The sequence below is a fragment of the Melanaphis sacchari genome, unplaced genomic scaffold, assembly GCF_002803265.2.
Source record: "Melanaphis sacchari strain LSU unplaced genomic scaffold, SCAv2.0 Contig4_pilon_pilon, whole genome shotgun sequence".
NCBI classification, from domain to species: domain Eukaryota; kingdom Metazoa; phylum Arthropoda; class Insecta; order Hemiptera; family Aphididae; genus Melanaphis; species Melanaphis sacchari.
This window is the reverse complement of record NW_020271335.1, coordinates 1,825,437-1,850,277: the sequence shown is the minus strand read 5'-3', so window position 1 is coordinate 1,850,277 and position 24,841 is coordinate 1,825,437. Positions and strand designations below refer to the sequence as shown.

The 24,841-nt window shown below is 24.0% G+C and overlaps 2 protein-coding genes across 6 annotated transcripts; one reads left to right on the top strand and one right to left on the bottom strand.

The window, feature by feature from the left end:
• The first annotated feature begins 6,288 nt into the window (after positions 1-6,288).
• LOC112599086 (WD repeat-containing protein 26) lies at positions 6,289-15,089 on the top strand. Of its 5 annotated transcripts, none has more exons than XM_025345813.1 (14): positions 6,289-6,390; positions 6,469-6,529; positions 6,702-7,048; positions 9,238-9,337; positions 9,614-9,673; positions 10,334-10,470; positions 10,561-10,695; positions 11,448-11,567; positions 11,641-11,779; positions 11,837-12,097; positions 12,179-12,324; positions 12,386-12,594; positions 12,649-12,840; positions 14,981-15,089. In XM_025345813.1, the coding sequence occupies exons 3-14, from the start codon at positions 6,861-6,863 to the stop codon at positions 15,019-15,021; spliced, it is 1,728 nt and encodes a 575-aa protein (XP_025201598.1). In that variant the 5' UTR covers positions 6,289-6,390; positions 6,469-6,529; positions 6,702-6,860; the 3' UTR covers positions 15,022-15,089. The 5 variants fall into 5 exon arrangements, with proteins under 5 accessions (XP_025201598.1, XP_025201601.1, XP_025201597.1 ...); XM_025345816.1 differs by having other exon boundaries at positions 6,469-6,533; XM_025345812.1 differs by lacking the exon at positions 6,289-6,390 and having other exon boundaries at positions 6,398-6,529.
• Positions 15,090-15,567: 478 nt separating this feature from the next.
• LOC112599042 (acylphosphatase-2) lies at positions 15,568-22,082 on the bottom strand. The gene is made up of 3 exons (XM_025345748.1): positions 21,981-22,082; positions 17,950-18,076; positions 15,568-15,759 (listed from the first exon to the last, which is right to left on the bottom strand). Exons 1-3 carry the CDS (start codon positions 22,045-22,047, stop codon positions 15,645-15,647), a joined length of 309 nt encoding a protein of 102 aa, XP_025201533.1. The 5' UTR covers positions 22,048-22,082; the 3' UTR covers positions 15,568-15,644.
• Between the last annotated feature and the right edge of the window lie 2,759 nt (positions 22,083-24,841).

The window sequence follows — 24,841 nt, the reverse complement described above, 5'->3', positions numbered from 1 at the left end:
AAATTATAAAAAGCCTAATGTATTGATATTAAATTACATCTGATAAAATATGATAATAATGTAAAATAATCATAAAATGTGTTGTTGTTCTATAAACTTATCTCTGAAAATAATAAAATATTGTGGTTACGTTCGGTTCTCTAATCTTCATTCTACAACCATGAAATAGAACCATGACAAGAAAAACCTTTTTTAACTATGTACCTTTTTTTTTTGTCATACATAAAACATGATAGAAGCGATAATAAAACAGCTGACGATTTGCTTACATTTGTTTGGAGGCTTTACTTGATCAATGATCACCGAATAGGTTTAATAATAATTATAATAAACATTTGACATAACTAGTAACTACGACATTTGATATTGATGTTTAGTAAATGTGATGTTAGTAACTAATGAATATATCAACATAAAACTGAATTTTATAATGCTGAAGTGAGTTTTATAATGATTATGGAAAAGCCAAAAATGTGCTGCACGAAATCAATGATTCTATCGACTGTTTCGTTCCCGTTAATTATTAAGATTTAATCCTCGGGGTTAGGTATACTAGTCTTAGGATGTTTTGTCCATACTCCATAGTGTATGTTGATTTTACCTAAGAATTACAATATAAAATAACTTGACTAGGACGTTAAGTCTTAAGCACGTTTAAAGATATACTTATATATCTTCAATCGCGGTCTTAAGGTTTTTTATCATTATTTTTATAAATATCTTCAATAAAATTTAAATAAGTAGTAAAAAAATAATTTTAAGCTTAAAAATATATTTGAGATTCATTTAAATTTTTATCTTTGACAATCAATGCCTTTATTTTTAATGAAAAATTTAATATTTAAATGACAATAATACAAATACATTGGAAATTAAAAAAAAAAAAATGTATATTTTATATAGTAAGTCAAAATTGACAAAAATATCTTAAATTTTTAAAAATAAAATAATAATAAAAATGTTTTAAGCATATTTTTAATTTTAAGACCAATACTTTATGTGTTACAGATAATTAAAAATATTATCATTATTATCATACTTAAATTCTTTACATTAGGATTTTATTTTTTTTCCTTAAAACTACTTGTCTTCTACACATTTATTATTTCATTTTTTTTTCTATCAATGCAATCTTTACTAACGCATTATAATATTACATATCTAAAAAGCAGTGATTTTTTTCAAAATAAATAGTCGATATTATACCTACTAAGATAGAGTTATTTCATACACAACCCTAATAGTTATTAAAAATAAATCTTAAAACTAAAATTAAATGGGTAAAGAATTTAACCACTGTGGCTATGTTGGTCTGGGATTAGAATTTGCTGTTCTAGAGCTATTTAGAGAAATATATATTCTACTATTAATTGCATCTTTCGAGTAGCAATGTTGTTAATTCGATTTTATAGTATAGTGCAACAGCAGGACACCACACGTTTTAATCTACAACTATATGGTATTGTGATGTTGTGTGGTTATAGTGTAGCATATATGCTTGTATCAGTTTTATGTAAAAAAAAAAAAAATAACCGTAGAGCTGTTTAATTTTAGAAAAAGAATTTATAAGATATAGAATTATAGAAATTTACCTGTTTCATAAAAACTAATAATTTCATTACAAAAGATTTTATATTTTAACTTCAAAAAATACCGTTAATGTCATATTTTATCGTTTTAATTTTATCTTGAGGATTTCGCACATTTAAAAATGTTTTAAATCGAAGTATAATATACCTAAGATTGATCATAGGAAAGTTGGTTATTTAAAAATTCCTTTGCGCTTTTCACTATTTCCGTTCCAACATTTTTAACGTTAGTTACGTAGCAATTTCCATATGACTTCCGTAATTTTTTATAGTCCTTACTAGGTACTTACTGTTATTACTAGTTTACCACGGCTTTGAATTATTACTTAGTTGTTCCGTACCCTATGTAGTGCCGAATATAGGACATTTGACGCCCTGGGTTAATTAAAATGCAGCGCCCTTATATGAATGGATATTGGATAGCTATGCTGTATGCCGGGTGTCAAACTATCAACATAAAACAACATTTTTAAATACTTATTTAACAAAAAATAATTTTTTATATTACAAATATTTTGATTTAATTTATTATCATGAATATTATTTAACAAAATCGTAATGTTTAAATAAAATCGACTATTTGAGAAGAACTAATAAAAGATTTAAAATCAAAATATATTATCATATATTCGTACATCGTACTTTAATTTAACATTAAAATAATATACAATAATAATTCGTCGGTCACCGGATTGGATTTTTTCCGAAAACAAATAAATTTATAAAGACTTAACAATTAAACTATAAAGACCTAAACACCGAATAAAAGTAGTTTAAAGATAAACATTAAAATATATTTTTAAGTAATTACTCAATGTGTAATATATTTTTTTCTTGATGGAAGTATAGAAATATGTTATAATTTATACATATTTTTTAATATATTTTATGTTCATGGTTTTAATTTTTATTTTTCATATGTCTAAGAGTCCCCCCAAAGCCTATATAATATATACATTTATTTATTAATTTGTGGCTTGTGGAATTATATGTTTTATCGTGCTGATATCACAACAAAATATATTTAATAGAAATTCTATTTATTATATTAATTCATAAATCAATTGTACTAGATTCAGATGATGTGATTAACGAGTTGGCTAAACAGCCAAGAATATTAGAGATTCTTTTATAAACAGTACAAAAATAAAGCTATGTATAATATATTATATTACAAATAAAATAAATTTAATATTTTAATAATTATTATTTAATTTAAAAGTAAAATTTAATTTCAATATTTCAATATTTATATTTTGAAGAATTTATTATTATATTGTATAGGTACTAAATTTTTAAAAATTTTAAAGCAACATTAATTAATACATTTTGTGTACCTATATAATATAAGTTTATGGATTTCTGATGAAATAGTATTCTCAGATAACAATTATCACTGTACTTAAAAATCTAAGTATTTTGTGTGTAAAAAATTGTTTATTCCCCTAAGATAAATTTCTAATTACCCCACTACTAAGAATGCTTTATACCAACAGCGCCTGGGTAAGGATACTCACTTCCTCATACTTTAGATCTGGCACTGACTCTACGTAACATATATGTATATATGATTGAATACTATAAAAGTATAAGCACACATTTTCAAACATGGCGACATGTTTTATGAAGTAATTAATAATATAAGCTTGTTTAGGTCGGGGTGAAGAGTGATATGAACATTGTATTATTACTTCTATTTAAATTAAACCATTTAAGTATTGTCTCACACGTCTTTTCTCGGAAAAGTTGAAACTTGATGTTTTCATGGATAAGGTTACGGGTCAACGAGAATATCAAATTATATTACAAGACTTTTTGTATAGTAAATTTGCCAACACCACAACCACCACTCTTTATGAAAAGATTATATGAAAGGGAGACTGTCGCCAAAGTTCGGTGGTTTGTTAGGAATATCTGACTATCTGAGACGTTCAAACTTCAAAGGTAGGTTGTAACACCGCTCATCGCCTTATATTTTAATATCGTATTTTTGCAGTTTTTTAAATAAATGTTTAACAAAGACTACATTATATTTAAATATCACTTTAATTTTTGAGTTAATCCATTAATCAAGTATCAACGAGTCGGGACGTAACAGTTTTTATATTTCTTACAATGTTTTATAATTTATTATTGAATATTGAACTCTTTGGACAAGTTGTTAGTACAACCATAACCTATTTTTGTGACATAGTACACGTTTTGCATGTACTCGTTTGGTGGAAATGTTGGTGGGCATTGTATAAACCATAAAGCGAGTTGTACCGTAGACCGAAGTACTTACTTGTAGCCTTGTTATAGATTTGTATGTCCCGTTGCCGTAATTTGAATCAAAATATTCTTCAATTTCTCATAAGTTTTAAAAAAAATTGATTAATTTGGTAAAAAAAATTATTATACGTATGGTGGTTAGTTTTGAAACAACTGTAAATTTTGTTCGTTTAATATTTTTTACAGTTTTAATGGAATTTCTATCATTAAACATTTTTTTTTTTTTGATAAATACAATTTATTTTATTTGTTAACTTAATACTTATGAGACTGCCCAAAGGGATTTATAAAAGCATACATGTGAAAATATTTAAAAATATTATTTAAATTTAATTGTTATTAATATATTGAATATTTTAAAGAAAATGTCTATTAAATTTGTTTAGCATTTCTACTTATTGTTTGGTTGTTTATTTCAACCAATTCACTAGAAATTAACTGAAATAAAGTACATTTTGAAAAATACCTACCTATCTAATATTATTTTGAATATAATTTAAATATAATTAAAAATAGATGTTCTTTTTTGAAAATTACCTGTTCCATAAAAACATAACACTGCTAGAAGTTTAATAAGCAGTGGAACTGATAAACTCCTCATTATGTATTCAGTATTATTAAACATAGTATCACTGAAGTCTTGGAAAATCTAGTGTGTTCATTAATATATGTTTTTGTAGTATCTACTTATTATTATGCATGGACACGTGGTTAATAGTTTAAATATTAATATTTGTAAATACATAAAATTGATTTATTAATAAATCTGAATCTGTTTAAAAATTATTTATCACTTTAGTAATTAATGGAATTTTGCATATCTGGCAGATATTTTTTAGGTACACGTTCATTTATAGTAACTCGGATAGAAAAAGTCTATTACAAAATGTATCTATATTTTTAATTACAGTAATTTCAATTTATCAAATGAAAACAAGAAAGATGTAAATGATATAATTATTTTATTATCATTAAAGGTACGTTTAAAAGGTCAAAAGGTCAGGATCTTTTAAAAGTGCTATATTTAAGTCTAAATCATAAGTATCGTTTATGAATTTGATTTAAGTCATAAAATTATTGCTTAAGCTTTACTTATTCTTAAGAACTGATTAAGAATAGGGCTTTTATACTGTTAACTCTTCATCAGATTTTCAACCGGAATTTATATTTATGGTTGTAGTAGCAGTTAACTAATCCAGTGGCCTGTGGATTATTAATTATTATCAATATTATCTATATTTGTGGTAATTAAACCTTCAAACTAATTTATCTGCTCAATTTTCAATTCTGAATTCCGATGTTATCTTTAACTTTAATCGATTTAAAATAATAATATGAGTATTTAGTTTATGTACCTTTAAGATCTTTTATAATAAAAATTAAAAAATAATATTTTCCTCATTAAATGCTGAATATACTAGATTTTTTAATGTTTAAAAACTTCTTGTTGATAGAACATACATGATTTTGAATTTTCATCACGCACAAATAGATTACCAAGAAACCAAAAACTTGTATTATTTTAGTATGAAAACTAATATTAAAAATGACTAGTAATAAACCATTATGAAGAAAACTTATTTTAAAATATTTTTTGCTATCAAAACTGAGCTCATGTTGCAGACTGCAGTATTTAATAAATAAATATAAATAGTAATTTACAAGATGCTGAAGTTTATACTTGGGTTTATTTTACAAATATAAATAATTTGTTATGTATAATATCAGTGTATTACAGATTAACGTGGAATAATCATTTAACCATAGTCTATAAACTATAAATATTCAATAATTTAATGGACTATGCTTTGAGAGAGATATCAAAGTATTCATCAGGTGAAGAGTGAAATAGAAAGGTTAAAATGGGATTTTTCATATCACATTTATACGAATAGTCAAGAATATATCTTTAATCATGAATTATGACAAATATGATTTATCGTGTCTTTAATTGTGAAGCTATAGGTATAAATGTATAATATTTTATCATGATAAATGATAATATTATAAATTTATAATACTAACTCGATCCTGGTATTTGTAAGCCGCCTTTGTCCCGATAAAAAGTAATATACCTAAAAGATATTAAATTTGAGACTGTTTAATTTTATAAGTACAATATTAGTAGTAAGAAATTAATTAATAATTATTAAAGATGTAAAATATCATCGAATATAGTATTCAGAATTTCAGAATGTTAAATGTTTCATTATTGACTTTAGTCTGTAATCTGTACTTCTGTAGTTCGTGTCGTCCGTGATAATAACGTAAGAAACATTTTTAGGTTAAGTAAATTGTTCATCAGTACTCAGTGGATAATAAAATATCATATCTTTTCTCATGATAAAATATTATTTTCTCCTTAACGACTTGTTAATTGTTATGTTTCGTCATCTGATATTAAATTTTGTTGCGTAAAAAAAAAATAAACTAAAAACAAATTAATATTTGATTATAAATAATAATAAATTCTGTTATACATGCATTATGCATCTTCAAAGTTTTAATTATATTAATTAATAGTTTAAAGGTATATAGTAATATTTGATAACATTTATAGTTTTTAAGTTTTATTCACCCATGTTATATTTCGGACTTATTACTGTAGATTGTAGTTACCCTAGTGATACGACGATTTTTCAAGGACGAAGAAATCCTAAACAACAAAGGTAGGTATGTATGTAGTGTGTATGTTTGCGCGCGTGCGTCTGTGTGTGCAAGTATGTGTATGTTTAATGTTTATCTCGCACAGCTGTTGAGGGTAAAAATGCAATAAATAAAAAAAAAGAAACAAGAATACATAATATAATATAATGTTTATTGATGCATTCATTATTTTAGATTTGATGTGTCGTAGTCCAATAATAGATTATCGTAGAGGAGGGAAAAGCGTTTAAATCTTGCCATCGCGTAGCAAGACTGGCCTCGAGTGGCGATTCTGATGACGGTGGGCTTGTTCCACCACCGCGTAAGAAAAGGCACTTGGATACGGAAGAGACCATGTTGCAGCCAACCAATGGGTGTTTGCAACACAATGGATCGGTGGATCAGCCATCGTCCAGTTCGACCGTTAATGGTTCAGCCAATGGAGATAGTCAGGAACAAAGTAATAGCTGTAACATTAAGGGGAGGTCGAGCCAGGAGATAGTTCGTCTAATAGGTCAACATTTAAAGCTTATTGGGCTGAAGTAAGTTTTATTGAGATATTCTTATTTGTTTGAAAAATTACCTTTTTACCATATTGTGATATTTAAATTGTGTATAAATTGTCGACTAAAGATTGTATCGGTAATATACAAAATAATTAAACGAGGATCGGTAGTTTATATCTCAATACATAAAATACAATGAAAAAAACCACTGGCCCACTATAAAAAGTAGTTATAAGGTAGAAGGTACCTACAGTTTATTTTAGCTTTTAACTTCAGGAAATGGAGCGGTAATATTACTAGTAGATAGAAATCTAAACATCGCTATATTAATACTATCCAATTTTATGTTACACACCATCAATAAAAGGACATAAATCAACTATCTGTTTAGTATATAATGTAATAAATGGGTTGTCTAAGAAAAAATATTTAACTTTAATTCTGAATTCATATACAGCTATTTTTTTTTAAATTTCTTTCGCTTATAATAAAAACAATTTTTTTTTTTGTTTATTTAGTAACTAATTTGTTCTTTTGTAGACTCAAAATTGTTAATTAAACATTTAAAATATAATTGATATTTGATCTATTTTTATTTTTCAGAATATATAACATTTTCTAGTTTTAATTTATTATTTTTTGTAATTTTCACTCTTAAATGCATAGTGTGTTAACTTGGGTTTCTCAACTATTTAATTTTTATTTTCACTTGTCATTATTTTCAGCACTTTAGTTTTTTCTATTATTAGACAGACTTTTTTGTTTTGTATTTAATCTATTATTGTGTTTTGAATTATCATTTATTTATCTTTTCCAAGTATATTTCAATCGTCTACAAATCTTAATAAATTAGTATGGTTTCTAATGTTTCTTCAATCTGGATCTTACTTTAATTTCTTTGGTTGTTTTAATGTTACACATCAATTTTTCTATTATTTTATGATTAAATAGCAATGATAAAGATATACTACCTTGTTTTAAGTTATTCATTATTTGAAACTTCTCTGGTATAGTATCATCTAACTAATATAACTTATAATCATGTTGTTTCTTTCATACAATTTTTTTTGTCTGTGAAATAAGTTTTTTACTCATAAAATATATACCTAACCTTTGATTTGGAATTGTAAATGATGGTTATTTGGCTGACTTGAAATTCAGGACATAAAAGATTAATGTAATATGAGTAATTTATTTTATGTGTTAATTTTAAACTTTAGTGATGTTCTTATCAGATAAATTTATGATTTAGATTTTTGTGATTATATTTAAGGTGAGTGTCTTGTCCATTGTAAGACCCAGATACAGTAGTCACTCGTTAATTTGAAATTCAGAGGACCGAGTTAAAAATTCAATTTATAGAGGTTTTTGATTTTCCAAGTGTTCAAATAATTGAGGGAAAAATTAATTCAAATTAAAAAGAGGTGAAAAATAATTATATGTATGTACATATTACATTTATTTATTATACATACACATACATATTAAAGAAATCTGTTATTTTTTTTTTTTGTGATAAATTACTGGCTACAATTTGGTCCATAGCTTTGTCTAACTTACTGATGGCATTGAAAATTGTATTGCATCTTTTTTCATTCATTTCGTATTACTTAAAAAATTGACTTAATCCTGACAAAAGTTTAGATTAGGTAGGTAAGGTATGATAACATTTATAAACTACGATAATATCTAACTACCGTCGTTATTAATTTAATTACGAGTACGTCAAATAGATGGTTCATAATCTTTATGTATAATATGCACATGTATAAAAATATGAACTTACATATAATCGCGTTTTAGGAAATTCAAATTATAGAGGTTTATGGAATAAAATTTTGAATTGTAGAGTGTGTCTCACTTATAGACATTTTGAATTATCGAGGGGACTGGAATACATGTATTTTCTTCTAATTATAGAGGTTTTCTCAGGGACTCAGCGTTTAGTTTGATATATGGAGTTTTTCGAAATTAACGAGTGACGACTGTATTTAATTAATACTAAAATCATGAGATAGTTGACCTAAGTCATATTATGAAGATTAATTACAGTTAAGATTCGTTAATTGGTGATTGTAAGTTGTTGTTGGTGGCCAATATAGTTGTATCAACTATAGTTACAATATAAATTAATCCAAATATGATAATAAGTTAGCATATCAAATAAATATAGAAACAAATTTATTAATTTTGTTATTTACAGTATTTTTAAATTTTAATTTTAGTCAAACTGCAGAAGTGTTAATGCAAGAATCAGGGTGTCGTTTGGAACATCCTGCTGCCACTCAATTTCGCCATCATGTAATGGACGGTGAATGGCACAAGGTATTTATCAATATTAATTATTAACTAGTACAATTACTTAAATTGAAAGTTTTTTTATTTTTTTATAATAGGTACATACAGCTTTAAAAATTATACAATTAATATTTTATATTTATTTTAATCATTACAAGCTAAAAAAAAAAAAAAAAATGAAACAAAATTTAAAATTAAATAAGAAAGTTTTATTAATTAAATTATAAAAACATTAATTGATATTACTTCTATTTTATTAAAGTTAACATTATTTCTATAATGAAAATAATTATAACATTTTAGGTTAGTGCGGATCTAAACGAACTTCAAGCTTTAGTAGGGAATTCATGTCAATATTTTTCAGTAAGTTTTTTATTATTTATTTTTTTAATATATTCAAAATTTGTTTTTAATTCAAAGAAAATAGATTTTATTTTAAATTTATCTATAATATTTTTATGTTATTAAAATGGTATATCTTTAACTATTGCCTAAAGCATTGATTATTTAGTAATATGTAAGCCATTCTATACTAAAAAGTAGTGATCAACTGAGAGCTGTCAATCACTATGTAGCACTGTAGTAGTCAGCCATTAATAGGATGATTTACTTCTCCCGACCATAGTTATGGTTCGTGGATAGTAGTAATCAATTAGTGGGCGCGAGAGTAAACAAATTTAGATGCACAGTTGTCATCAAGCAATTTATAACTAAAAATATTTCTGATTATACATATTTTTAATAAGTTGAAGTTTTAATATTTATTTAGTAGAGGTTTATTTAATGTAGAGTGTTAATGCATGGATATCCCTATCTTCACTTTTTTTTTATAATTTTCTATTGTGTTTTCAATATTTTTTAAATAGCGATAATTATTTATTTATTGATATAACATCATCCATCGGTAACCAATATAAATATAATTTTAGTGGCTGAAAATTACTATACTATGACTTATCTGTTTATTTTATAATCAATGTCTAAAGTTATTTATTTTAGTAATATTACTAATATTTTTTTAAGGACATGAAATTTTTAATATGTGAACAAAAGTATTTGGAATATTTAGAGGATGGTAAAGTTTTGGACGCATTACATGTGTTGCGTAATGAGTTGACACCTTTGCAACACAATATTGACAAAGTTCATATTCTCAGCAGGTTTGGCTTATTTTATAAATTACAATTTGATGATAATTGAATTATTCTTTGTATAGTTTTAGATTTTATTAACTATCTGATATGTTTTAGCTATATGATGTGCAGTGGACGAGATGAATTAATGAAACGAGCAAATTGGGAGGGAAAAGGGCATAAATCTAGGACTCTACTCATGGATATGATTCAACAATTTTTACCCCCGCATATTATGCTACCACCCAAAAGGTAAATTATTGTAAATATACTTGAAATAATATATTGTATGATTTTATTATTAATTGTGTACTTGTTTGTATATCTTATAATATACAATATGTTCTATTTTATTTTTATTTTTTTATTAGGCATGTATAGGTTTTTTTTTATAATGTGGGTATTAAAAAAAAAAAGGCAGGGAAATGGGTGTCGAGTAGGTCATCATAAAGGATGTGTTAATTTTGAATTTAATGATAAATTGCTGTATATGAAAAGCGATTCTGAGTGGAGATGGTCTCTCAGCCTATATTACTAAGTATAATAATTAATAAATATTATGTTTTCTGTTAGGTAAAGTAATTCATTTAATCATTAGTATACAGTAGGTTAAAATAATTTTTGCCGACTACATTGCGTAGTATTTGAAAATATTGTGTGTATAAAATATAATAATATACATAAAAGGTTTATGTTTCCATGAATAATTTTTAAAGTATATCAAAATAATGAATATTGTTAACTGTTCTTCATAGCTTAAATGTGTAAGTAATTTTATCCAAACTTGAACTTAAAATGTTTACAAAAACAAAACTTTTTAGAGCGGTGACAGAGGGGGACCTCATATAATGTTATAATGGTTTTTGTGTTTTAAACATTTATATGCTTCAGGTTAGTTTAATAATCAAAAATAAATTAATTAGGTATAAATGTAAAAATTAATAACTATATATTGTTACTGATTTTTTTAAAATTATTGTTAAATAATTTTATGCTTATTGTAGGTTACATATGTTACTGACTCAGGCAGTAGAACTGCAAAGAAATCAATGTTTATTCCATAATACAACATTTGATGATTCCATTGAAACTGTTTCCTTACTTACTGACCATAAGTGTTCATTGTAAGTAATTTGTGTTTTAAAATAATTTTACAATGAAGTATTTGTATAAAAAAAGAAATAATTCTTATTGCAGAGAACAAATTCCATGTGAAACCGTCCAAATATTAACTGAACATTGTGATGAAGTATGGTTTTGTCGGTTTTCACCTAATGGAAAAAAATTAGCAACTGGCTCAAAAGATGCATCTATTATAATATATGACGTTGATCCAGTATGTTTAAAAAATTATTTCTTATTTCTTATATCATCACAATATTATTTGTTATAGGAAACATTGACTGTAGAACAATCAATCACTTTAGATGGCCATTCATATGGAGTTAGTTACCTTTCATGGTCTCCAGATGGCGAGCTTCTCATGGCTTGTGGGCCAGAAGACTGTCCTGACTTATGGGTGTGGAATGTTAGTACTGGTGTTTTGAGGTTAAAACTCTCACATTCATCAGACGACTCATTAACTGCCTGTTCTTGGCATAAAGATGGCCAAAAATTTGTATGTGGGGGAATCCGAGGACAATTTTATCAATGTGTAAATAAATAAATAAATAATTAATGTAAAATTGTATAGTGCTTTCATAATAATTTGAATTAAATTATAAATAAATTGTAGGATTTAGAAGGTTCTGTATTAGATTCTTGGGAAGGTGTTCGTGTAAATTGTCTTTGGTGTCGATCTGATGGAAAAACTGTGTTGGCAGCAGACACGCGTCATCGAATTCGTTCATATAATTTTGATGAGCTAAGTGATCAAAATTTGTAAGTAAAGAAAAAAAAAATATTCAATTTGTTGGTCTAATTATGGTTTATGCTTAAATAGAATACAAGAAGATCATCCTATAATGTCATTCACAGTTAACAAAACTGATCGTCTTGCACTCTTAAATGTTGTATCACAAGGTGTTCATTTATGGGATCTCCAAGATAAGTGTTTAGTAAGAAAATTTCAAGGAGTTACACAGGGCCATTTTTCAATACATAGTTGTTTTGGTGGTGTTAATCATGATTTTATTGCTAGTGGGAGTGAAGGTTTGTCCCTTAAAAATATCATTTGTATATGATAAAAATATTATTTTGTTGTAGATAACAAAGTATATTTGTGGCACATTAAGCATGAACTACCAATCACAACATTAATTGGTCATACAAGAGCAGTTACGTGTGTTAGTTGGAATCCTGTTTATCATCAAATGCTTGCATCTGTTTCGGATGATTGTACTGTTCGTATTTGGGGTCCTGCTGCTAAATACCGTAAACAAAAATCTAACAAAAGTGGTAAGTTTTATATTGATGATTTACTTCGTAATTAAATATAATGAGTTATTAAAATTAGTGTTTAATAATTTGTTAATATTAATTATTAAATTAGTCAATGATATATACAGGGTGATTAGTTTATCATTGACCAAACAATATTTATGAATATTTACATTTTTTTGGAATATTTTTTAGTAATCATACAATTTTATAGATATGGTATCAGCTTGTGATTTTACTATAAGTGAACATTTATAATTTTATGGTTCATCCCTAATTGTAATAAACCAAACACTGATAATGTTCTCAACTTTAATTAAAATTATAGGTATTAACTTATTTTAATATTTATGAAGATTAATAACAAAATTGTTTCTGTCAAATTTAAATTTACAATGTTGTCAATTTGTAAGGTGGGTTACATAACTTTTAACAATAATCAAATTTAAAAATTTTTTTATTAAATTAATATTTATGAATTATTTTTTTTTATAAAATAAAGAATAATGTCATAAAAATATATATATATATATATATATATTAACAACTTAATCTGTTATTAGTACATTTTTAAATGAATCCATAATTATTACTAAAAAAAAACAATAAAAAATTAATTTAAGTTTTAAAAATATTTGCAGTTTTATATTAAAAAAATTACACTGTACTTTATGTTCTGTACTGTGTTTAAACTTTCTTATTTTGTATTTTATTCATTTATTTGATAATATATAAATATTTTAAATTAAATATATTAACCAAATAAAGAAATAATATTTTTTATTTATGTAATGGATTGAATATAAATCACGCATTTTAATTTAAAATTCATATTTTATTGATCAATTTTAAATTTAAATATTAATTTAAAATTGTTCATTAACATGAAATTAAAGTTTTAATTTATTAAATCATTTAAATTATTTAATATTACTATTTATATTTATTGATACAATCTTAGTATTCTAAATATTAATAGAATAATTGAAAATTTTGTTTACTATACAGTACCAAGTTACTGAGTTATTGGCTAAATACTGATGTGTTAAATTGGTATCTATGCATAAAGCCATTTGTGATATAGTTTCTATTTTATGTTTTGCAGTTATTAATGTAACATTAGGCCCTTGATACTTACAGACTTTTTAATTGTAACATGAACTAATTTAATTAAAACAGTTTCTATTAAAAATATATTATTTACTTATCATGGAACCTATACATTTATTAAAATCACAAGCTATTTGTTATAATATACTACATATCTTAAAATTTGTGAGAATATAATATCCTAAAAAGACAGCATTAGAATATACATTTTTATGAATAGACTTGCTGGTAAATTGTGCTTGTCTATTTAGGCCTTAAAGTATTAATTAAAGTTTATATTTGTTTATTCAATCCAATTTATCCAGTCTGAGAGCTTTTTTAAAAGTTAGGATTTAGTAGATGCATTGTCTGTGTTACTCAAATAAAACTGCTGGTATAGCAATACATATTTATTACTTAGAAATATTCTTTTAATTCAATTCATGATATATTCAATATTCATATTTATTCTTAAAAACCATGATAAAAACAGAATTCACTGTATTATTATACTTAAACATTTAATTTACTGTAATATAAATTATAAATAAACTATTTTTATAGTTAACAGCCATAGTACACAATATTTTGTATGTGACATAATAATAAGTATTTAGTTATTAATTACCTACTGATAAAAACTTATATATAATGTTATTTTACTAAATATATTGTGATTATCAACTATTAATTATTAACTATAGATTAATCATTAATCATTATATAATAATATCATATCTGAAAATTCATTATTATTGGTAAATATTTTCTTAATGAAAATTTATTTATTTACTTGTATTTGTTAATAATAATTTATTATATTTAAGGTAATATAATGTTCTTGTTTAATAGATTAAAGTAAACATTTAACATGAACACATTTCATAGTTTTTACATGGTGGAAAATATTGTGAATTATATTAGTTTTCTTCATTAATATAAACTAAATAGATCTTAAAAAGGATATTGTTTATTTTCAAAGAATATTTGAATTTATATTTTCACACTAAATCCTTTTATGAAACCTATTTTAAAATGTATACATTTTTTTTTTATTTTTTTTACGCAGATTTAAACAGCGATTCTGGGTCACCTTCCAAACATATGTAAAAAAAAATTTATTGAGACTATTTGAAAACAAATATTGTATAGTAAATTTTGTTTTGCCATTAATAAACTTTATAATTTAAAAATCTTTTTTTTTTATGTATATAAATATATATAATATATATATATTTATATTATATATCATTTAACTGTCTGTTTTCTTCATGTTCGTTTACTTTAAATACAAGTTTATAGAACATAATTCTAAAAAAACGGCTGCTTAGAATTACTTATATAGTGTGTATGAATATAGTATAATAAAATAGAATAAAATAGAAAAATTAAAAATTTGTAAATTTTTTTTAATCACAAAATTTATAGAGTTTAAGATGTGTATTTACAATTCTTATTATATATTATTTAAATAGTTTGTTCTACCAATAATTTACTTTAATCATTTTTCTAATACATTATAATATATAAGTCATTTAATTTATATATTTATAAAATATTATGTATCATATATTTGCCCTTCGAGCTAGCATCGATTTAAAAAAATAATATATCGTGTATAAAAATTTTAATAATATTTGCATGTCTTTTTTTTTTTTTATATCAATATTTTAGGGTTTTTATATTTTCCCTTATAATATCTGCATAAATAAAATATTATTTCTTAAAGATGTTTAAAATCTTATGCTAAATCCATTGAACTCTTTCCTTGCCAAATATTCGAAGTTCATCAGATCACAACGCTCAATTTTACTTCCTGGACTTCCTTCATTGGATAACCATGCGATCCTGTAACAATTAATTATATTGTGTGTATACTTTCTATTTATGTATAAATGGTATAAGCTTACTGATTTAATATTGGGATGTTTATTTAAATAATATTTGAAGTTTTTATATTATTTTTAAGAGTATGTATAACTTCTGCCTAAAAAATGGGTTTTCTTAGAAATAATAGTTTGATATTATGATTTTCTCCTATTAAAGTCATTATTACTTATTAGTATCAATACCAGAGTTGATACCATGATATTTAGTATAATATATTGCATAATTTGAATAATAAATACATTTCAAATTTATAATAAAACACTCATATTTTACACACAAGTAGCAAGATTGTTTAATGTAGCCAGGAAAAAGAAAACTCAATTTTATGTTTCTTTAGCTACAATTTTATAATTGAAATGCATTAAAAACTATAATATCATAATTTTAAGAATATAATAAGTATAGTAAAAATAAATTCAATGTTTAAAACACCATTACAAAAAAAAAAAAACGAAAAAGTTGTTGAAAACATGTATTGAGTCTGGAATTTAGTGTTTAGTGTTTAGTAAGTTTGAAATCATTGATTTTTACATTTTTTTATTAATTATGTTATCTGAAATCTAGAAATTATCAGAAAAATAAAAGCAGTTATTTTTTAATTATAATACAAATTTTTTTTATCATATAATTTATTTAATGCTGTTGATAAATTGGTTTATAAAAAAGAGCTTATATTTTAAGTGGAGCAGTCAATTTATTGGTTTTATAATGATTTATTTATTTTCATCATAGTTCATAGATATGTTTTTAGAATGAGTACAACTTTTTTCTTTTTACATTATTTATGCTATTAATGATATTTATTGAAATTTGTTACTATAGACACTGATTTAAAATCTACTTATGGCTAAGAATTCATAATGTTTATGGTTACTTACCAAAAACATAACTATTGTTTTTCAAATTTTCTTGCTGAGGAAAAATATCTAACAGTATGTTATAAATATTATTACTACTACTTTTTTTTGTGTGTGTCATATCTTTTAGTACACTAAAAATTAGATCTATATATTTTGCAGAATAGTTTCTGGTGGTAACAAGTTAAATCTATTTGATACTTTGATGGGAAAAAGTAAAAAAAAAAATGACTAGTGCTTTTAATAATTCCTTTTAATTTAGGAATAATAATAATTATTATTCCTAAATTATTTAGGAAAAATAAAATAAATTATTGAAAGATGAAAATATTCACTAGTAATTGAAAAATTAATTTTCTTATTTTTTGTAACAAATAAATAGATAATCCTAAACTCTAAATTTTTAGTACCTATTTATGTTACCATTTATAAGAAAATATACTATTTGAAAACAATTTTTGTTTTTTGTGCTATTTATTATAATTTATTTAGATCAATGCAAGATAAAATTTTTGAAAAGATTATAAATTTATATTCTAGGCTTCTCATAACTTATTCTTATATTAGTTAAAAAATGTCAAAAATACATTTATATAGTTTATATATTCATAAAAATTAAAAAATTCTTTTTGAATATTAATTAGAGTAGTTATTATTTAAAATATCTGTTTTTATATACATAATAAAATATTCATAATATTTAGATAAATTTTAAGCAATTTATAGAATTTTATATTTTTAAATTTAAAATTCTGAGTGGAGGGTAAATTTTATTAATTTTTTTTGTTTGTCATACCCTCTTTAAAAGCAAAAAAAAAAAAATAAATAAATATGCTTCAACTTTGAGGATACTTTTTTTTAATAACTGTATTTAGCTGGGCAGTCGATATTAAGGAAGTCAAGAGTAAAAAAATCCAGTATTTTTGTTAAAACGATGAAAATGTGTAGTTAAAATTGGTGGACTTTTGGTGCCTTGAAAGTATAATACAAGATAACTTATAAAAACTTCTACTAGAATGTAACGGAAGAATTTATTTGTAAGATCATGTTTTTATTTTTTTAGTGTTAAATTTTTTTCTAAATTAGACATCAAAACAAAATAACAATATAAAAGTAAAATGTTTGTGTTTCAATTGATCTTTATTAAATCATTTTAATTATATAAAAAAAAAATATTGTAGGTAATGTCCTGTATGTGTATTATGTATGTCAGTGTTAATATGCATATTGCATACTTCAAAGTATTAAATATTTTAATTGTATTATACAGAGTCATGAAAGTGTAACTTACATTACTTCAACATTTGATTTTGGCCCTTGCATTTTGCCCATTATAGTTCCTCTTTTACTGTTCTTTACCCATCCGACAATATCAAGTTCTGTGCTTCGGTCTCTGCAATATTTGGTGAAGTAAACACCTAAATGTTATACATGAAATTATAAACATACTTATAAAAACTTAGTATATTACTATTTATAAGTAACTCAGGAGAATATGTAATTAAATTGTTATAAATATATATTTCTAGAATTATTATTAACTATCCTTTATTAGGAATATCTAAATATAATTAAAAAAAAGAATATTGCATGTATACTTTTAGCAGTTTTCTATTATGTAGAAAATGTTCTGTTTTATTCTTATTAGATTAATTAAATAATAAGTATTCAAATTTTGAATTGAAGTGAAAAATATTGGTTTTACCCTATGTAAATCATTTGGATTTTTTTAACAAATGAGTTAAAATATTTTAAAATGTGTTCTTATACTAACGAGAATTGGCAATAGTTTATATAAGCAACACTAATATCAAGTGCCAACTAATATACTTGTTGTTTTTTTATATTTCATAAACTTTCAGTTACCTAATTAAGTTTATAGTTATAAAGTTTATTTATAACCTCAAGAATATAATAAGTAGGTATAAATAATTATTTTTTCCTATATATTGTTCTTAATTCTAGTCCCTAGTTTCTCATTTTCATTGTCAGTTTTAAATTAATTTTAGTAGGTAAAACATAATTATATTGTTTTTTCAATTTGTTGTTGTGAATATATTTTGTGAAGAATTATATAAAATTCCAATAAAAATAATTTTTGTTTAAACATTCATTTTTTCTATACAATTTGTAAGTTTCCAAGGCACAAAAAAAGCGCATTATATAATGTTACATTGTTTTATTTTTTAACTCACTGTGAAGTAGTTATGTAAAGTTAGGTTAAAATTTTATAGTTATACTTATGAAGCAAATTCATGGGCGCTGCAAGGGGGTGCACCCCCCTTGCTTTTAAAAAAGAAATTAAAAATTAAATTAAATTTAAAAATTGAATGGTGTTGAAACTATTTTATTTTGCATAATTATCTACATTATTTTTATTATTTATTATCATACTTATTTTGCATAATGGTCCATATAATAATTATATTATGTATTATAATACATATTTTTAAATAATAATTGTAAACGCCTAGGTTTTTTCCAAATTTTTCAATGAAGTTTTAATGAATTTGGTATTCTCTTCGTCTCTTTCTCTCATCATACACAATCCGAATAATCGGACATCATCCATAGTGGCTTTGTTCTATGTCTTGATTCGTCTTAAAGTACTGAATGAATGTTCAATAACTGCAAGTTGGTTGTTGGAAGAGTTGCTCCGATCTTGATTGCGTCGGCTACAGCTGGATAAAAATCTTGACATTTCAACCAAATCTAAGTATTTAAAGCATTTAATAGAATCTAATGGTTTTGTATTATTTTTCCAAATTTCATATTATGTTGTGGCTTCAGTTACAAAATTTAATGACAAAATATTTCTATATAGTTTTACAATATCATTTGATATATGCAAATAAACTGTTCTTTACTAATGTTTTTCATAGTATAGAGATGAAGATTCATCAGAGTCAGAGAAAATGATTGATTGTGAATTTTAGAAAAACGATCTTTTAATGAAGATATAACTGAATCTAGATAAGTAACGAAAATGGATATTTTGAAAAAATCTTCATGGTTTGTAGATGGATGATTTGATCTTTGAAATTTGTCGTGCAGCTACTCGAGGTGGATGTATTTCAACATTCAAGTTCTTCAGCGATGTTTTTATATTTTGCAAATGACATGGTAAATTTAGTCGAAGAATTATTTCTATACAACTGCAAAATATCAACTAGTTTGGTTATGAGATTGTTCACCGTTTTTAAATTTATATTAATTTGTTGGAAGTATATAAGTAGATTGCATACTGGTTCAAATTTAGCGGAATTAACAAACAGCTATTACTGTAACAATAAAAACCGGTGTAGTAGCAGTAGTCGAAAGTTGATAAGATTTAATTTTGGTTTTTGTATTTGCTGTACTTTTTGATAGTTCTTCCAAAGCTTTGACAATAACAATTAACAATACAATTATCAGCAAAAATTCTAATACTTTTATATTTTGCTGACCAACGAGTTTCACAAAGTAAAGGAATATTGGGAATAATTTTTCTACGCAATGTGCTCTCTTTAAAAAAACTAATTATTTCTAATATGATCTCGGTTGTATTTCTTACTTTACTAACGTTACTTATTCAAATCATTAAATATAAGATTCAATACGTGACTAGCACAATGGAAATACACGAACATACGATACACGATTAATGATGATTCAGATTTTATCGTATAGTGGCAATGTATAGTACCTACATGTAGACATGTCAGTTGTCACGTGTATATTAAATATATAAATCGGTCACTTTTATTGCATGCGATAAGCTTACGAATTGTTGTGTAGGCTAAAGGCTACTATTATCATTATCGGGTTTTTTATTCGTAGTCACTAGCCCGCGTTGCATTGTAACCGTTGAAAAAAAAACTAAAATAACTTTGTATCGTCATACAAATTAATAAAAATATTTTTACGTATTTAACTACTAATTACTATTATTATTATTATTATTATTATTATTACATATATTAAGAGCATTATTTAGAAATTTGTGTATACCTACTGTCACGATGCACCCCCCTGATAAAATTCCTGACGGCGCCTATGGAAGCAATTATAGTTTGTACATAATAATTGCATTTGATAAGCCATTATAATGAGTAATGGAATTACATTTTAAATTATGTAAGTATACAAAGTACCTAGCATATTTATTTCATATTTTTTCTTTAATATTTTACAGTAGGTACTTAATTACAATATAATATTGAATATTTTATATTAATTTCATTCAAATATCATCATAGGAGAGCACTTATATTTATAAAAATATGTTTTAATATTAAATAGTGTTACATTATACCTATAAAATTTAGTCTTTTCTTTTATTTATTTTAAATATATTGTATTTTTAAAAATGTAGCTTTCTTAAGTATTTAGGTACTTACTATCAGTCAGTGCCTATTAATTTTCCATTGATGGGTGTTATGAACATTTTGGAATACTATTATCTAATATTGTATTATAATTTTCTTTTCCAAATAATAGTTTTCGAAAAATAACAACACCATAAAAAGATAATAGATGCTTATTGCTCTTAAGTTATCGTATGCATGTGTAATTAAAATAGCATAAGTAGTGTGTATATAAAATATAATTTATAAACGAGATTGCGAAATCATGAATGAGGAGTATATGTATGTGAGGAAAAAGATCCCTGATGTCGGTCTTGAAATAATATTTAGTTAAGTAGATATGCCAAATGAAAATAGATTAAGCAAATCATTCAATTTGTATTTAGTTTTAGTGATTGATGGCCTAATATGGATTAATATTATTTAAATAAAATGTGCGCAACGTAGTTTTGCTGATGATATAGATTACGAAATATTAATTGTTAAACTTATACAATTTAGGTGTGTTATATTATTAACGTTATCATCTATTTATTTATGTTACAACAAGTGCATAACTCTTTTTGCGAGTTGCATCATGTGCATTGTTAATAAAATCATATGACCTATTAATACAATTTAAAAATATTTATCCACACCAAACTGTTCTTTTTTAATGATAAAGTTATTACACATTCAGTGATTAGTAAAATATTATATTTATATTATTTCGTACTCATAAATCATGAGATAATTATTACTAGATTATTTTACCTATTAAAGTTTTAAATTAATTTATCATTATTTGTTTGATCGTATATAACAAGTCTTAATTAAATGTTAACATTTAACAAGCCAAAGTAATTAAAAACAGATTGTTTTTTTGAATATATATTATAACTATGTTTATGTTTCTATTTTTTGTAAGGGTATGTGTTATCTACCTATGTATTATACTATTATGTGAATTGATTAAAAGTATGGGAAAAAAATTTACCTTGTACTTTTCCAAATACTTCAAACTCAACCGAGACGAATGAATGACCTGACTCTTGAAGTGCCATGGTGCATGCCAAAACACAAACTAAGTCTGTCAAACCTCTTCGGTATTCACGATATTTTTTCTCTTGCGGTTTCTATTTTTGATAAGTGTTCTATTTTAAGCAACACAGATGTTTACCATGTCAATTGTCAACTCACCTTGAGCTCTCGAAAATTTCTCAATACCCTAAATTCGGTGCCTAGTAATGATGTGTAAACGATGTGTATATTAGTTAGTAGATATACATATAAACATTAATCAGATATAACTTAGTGTATATATTATGTGATACGGAACTAGAATTATTCCGCAAGCTAGGGGTTAGATAATATTATACAATAGTACATCTATGTATCAGTGTCTTTTTTTCTAGATCCACTTGACATGGTTAACACTTGTTTAATTAATATATTATGCTTGATAAATGGGTGTGTGAAGTATAGACATTGAGATTCACACTTGCCAAATTTTTTTGATTTTAAGAGAAGGACTTATAAATCAATTTAAATTACAAAACAAAAGCCAAATTAGTCATATGATGTGGAAAAGGATGAACTTGTTAATAAACATACATTGCAATGTTAGTATGTGTCATAACTCATATGATCCATTGGTACTTACGTTGCAACTATAAAATAACGCTACCTATACACTACTTACAGGCACACCATATATGTCTTTACCGATATTATGATTTAAAATTCATACAATTAAAATAGATTAAGGATTTACTTGAAACATATTATTGGCATTAAACCAAAGTTGTAAATCTAAATTAATTCATAAATTCTTTAACAATTTCTTAAACGATTGTTTTCGAAACAAATTTTTTGCTTGGTGCCAAATATTTTCTAAAAATTAAAGTATTAGTTATTATTTATTTGATAAATAGTTAAATATAAATTGACATTTGGTACATTATTTAACAATTAATAGTTATTAATTTTAATGTAACAAATGTTAGTTTTAACATTCTTCATTTTTTTCTTTTAATTTGTTTACAATGGTTTTACAATATTGATATTATTTTTGTTCTTACGTCCAATTGTCGTATAAATAAAAATGCTTCGATCTTCAATCACTGTGGTTTTTGGTTTTGTGATGTAAGAATTCAAATTAGAATATATTTTTTGTAAATTTAAAAACTAACGAGAATACAACAAAACCAGTATAATTAGTAATACCTATATATCTAGTAGACAAATGACAAATTCGTTAAAATCGTGTTAAAAATATATACCATTTAAAATTTTAATACCTAATAAGGTCTAGATATTGTATTTTTAAATTTTTTTAATGTATTTATTAAAAGAAATTGTTATACTCTATTAAAAAACTAGAATATTAATAATTAATATTAAGATAAATTTTACGTTATTTATACCATGAACATATGGTCAAAGTTTTAGGATAGGGACGTCAATATTACGACTTAAATATTAATAATTAATATGCATTTTATGTTTTTAGCGAAAATTAATTTAACCAATCGCATTACTAATAGTAAAATAAATTGCTAATAAGTTATAGCTATGTATAATATGTATAATAAAATATTTTGTGATAATAATATGATTGAGTTAGATTGTTTCCGTAGAATTGTTTATCATGTATGCTGTAGCTACTCTTTCCAAGCTTTCATGCCTTTTTTTCTCTCGTACAATTATTGTAACTATAATTATAGATTGCATATTTTAAATAAAAATTATAAAAAAAAAATTTATATTTAATAAATAATAGGTATTATTATCCACTTTCATAGTTGCCCGTAAATGTATTTAAATTAGAAATAATAAATTTTATAATTTTATTTTTTATATCATTTAATTATAATTATACATATATTTATTTAAAATTTCAATAAGAATACCTTATGTACCTATTAAAACTTCTGATGATCTATGATGCTTTCTTCCCTTACGTTTTTAAGTCTAATACACTTATTATTAATTTTATTTATTGTATAATGTTTGTGTACAGATTGTAAATACTTTTATAACAAAAAAGGTTTGTAAAAGTTGTGATTCAATTGAGTATTTGAAATTTTTTTTCTAGTTTTCTTCTAAGTTTAGCTCAAGGTTATAAAAATGTAATGTTAAGGAAAAAAACTAAGTACTTTTTCAATTTTGAGCACGAAAGCATAAAGGTATGCACATAAGCAATAATAAAATACTTAGAATACTTAGTTAAATATAGTCTAATTAGTTTTATATTATATATTTTAATAGCTTTGCTACTAATTTATGTAGTATTATTTTGATACTAGTGAAACATTATGCATATTTTAGCATTTGATCATTTTTTATTTTCATTTAAAATGTAGTAACTATCGATAATTGATAATATTATGTATGTGAGATACTAGATAAAGTATAAATCAAATTTTTAACTTAAATAAAAACTTTAATATACTTATTGATCCACAATCCTTTATTATTATGAATCATAATAAATTATTTTAATACATTTAGGACTGTTTACTAATAAAGAAAATTAAATAATTTACTATAGTATATGTTAATAAATTATCAATGACCATAGATAATTCTGTTTATTTATAACTAGGGTTAGGATGTTCATGATTTTGCATATTTTTTTTAGGTTGTCCAATAGCATCCATTCTTATACAGAAATATGTTTCATGATATTTATATTCAAAATATCATAATTTTATTTTGCATATAAGTGCATATTTTACCATTTTTTTTAAAAAGTGCATAATTTGTGTTTTTTTCTGTTTTTAAGCGCATATTTAACGGTTTTCGATGCAAATTGCTGAAAAACACTGTAATTTTATATTTTACTGAATCTTATAT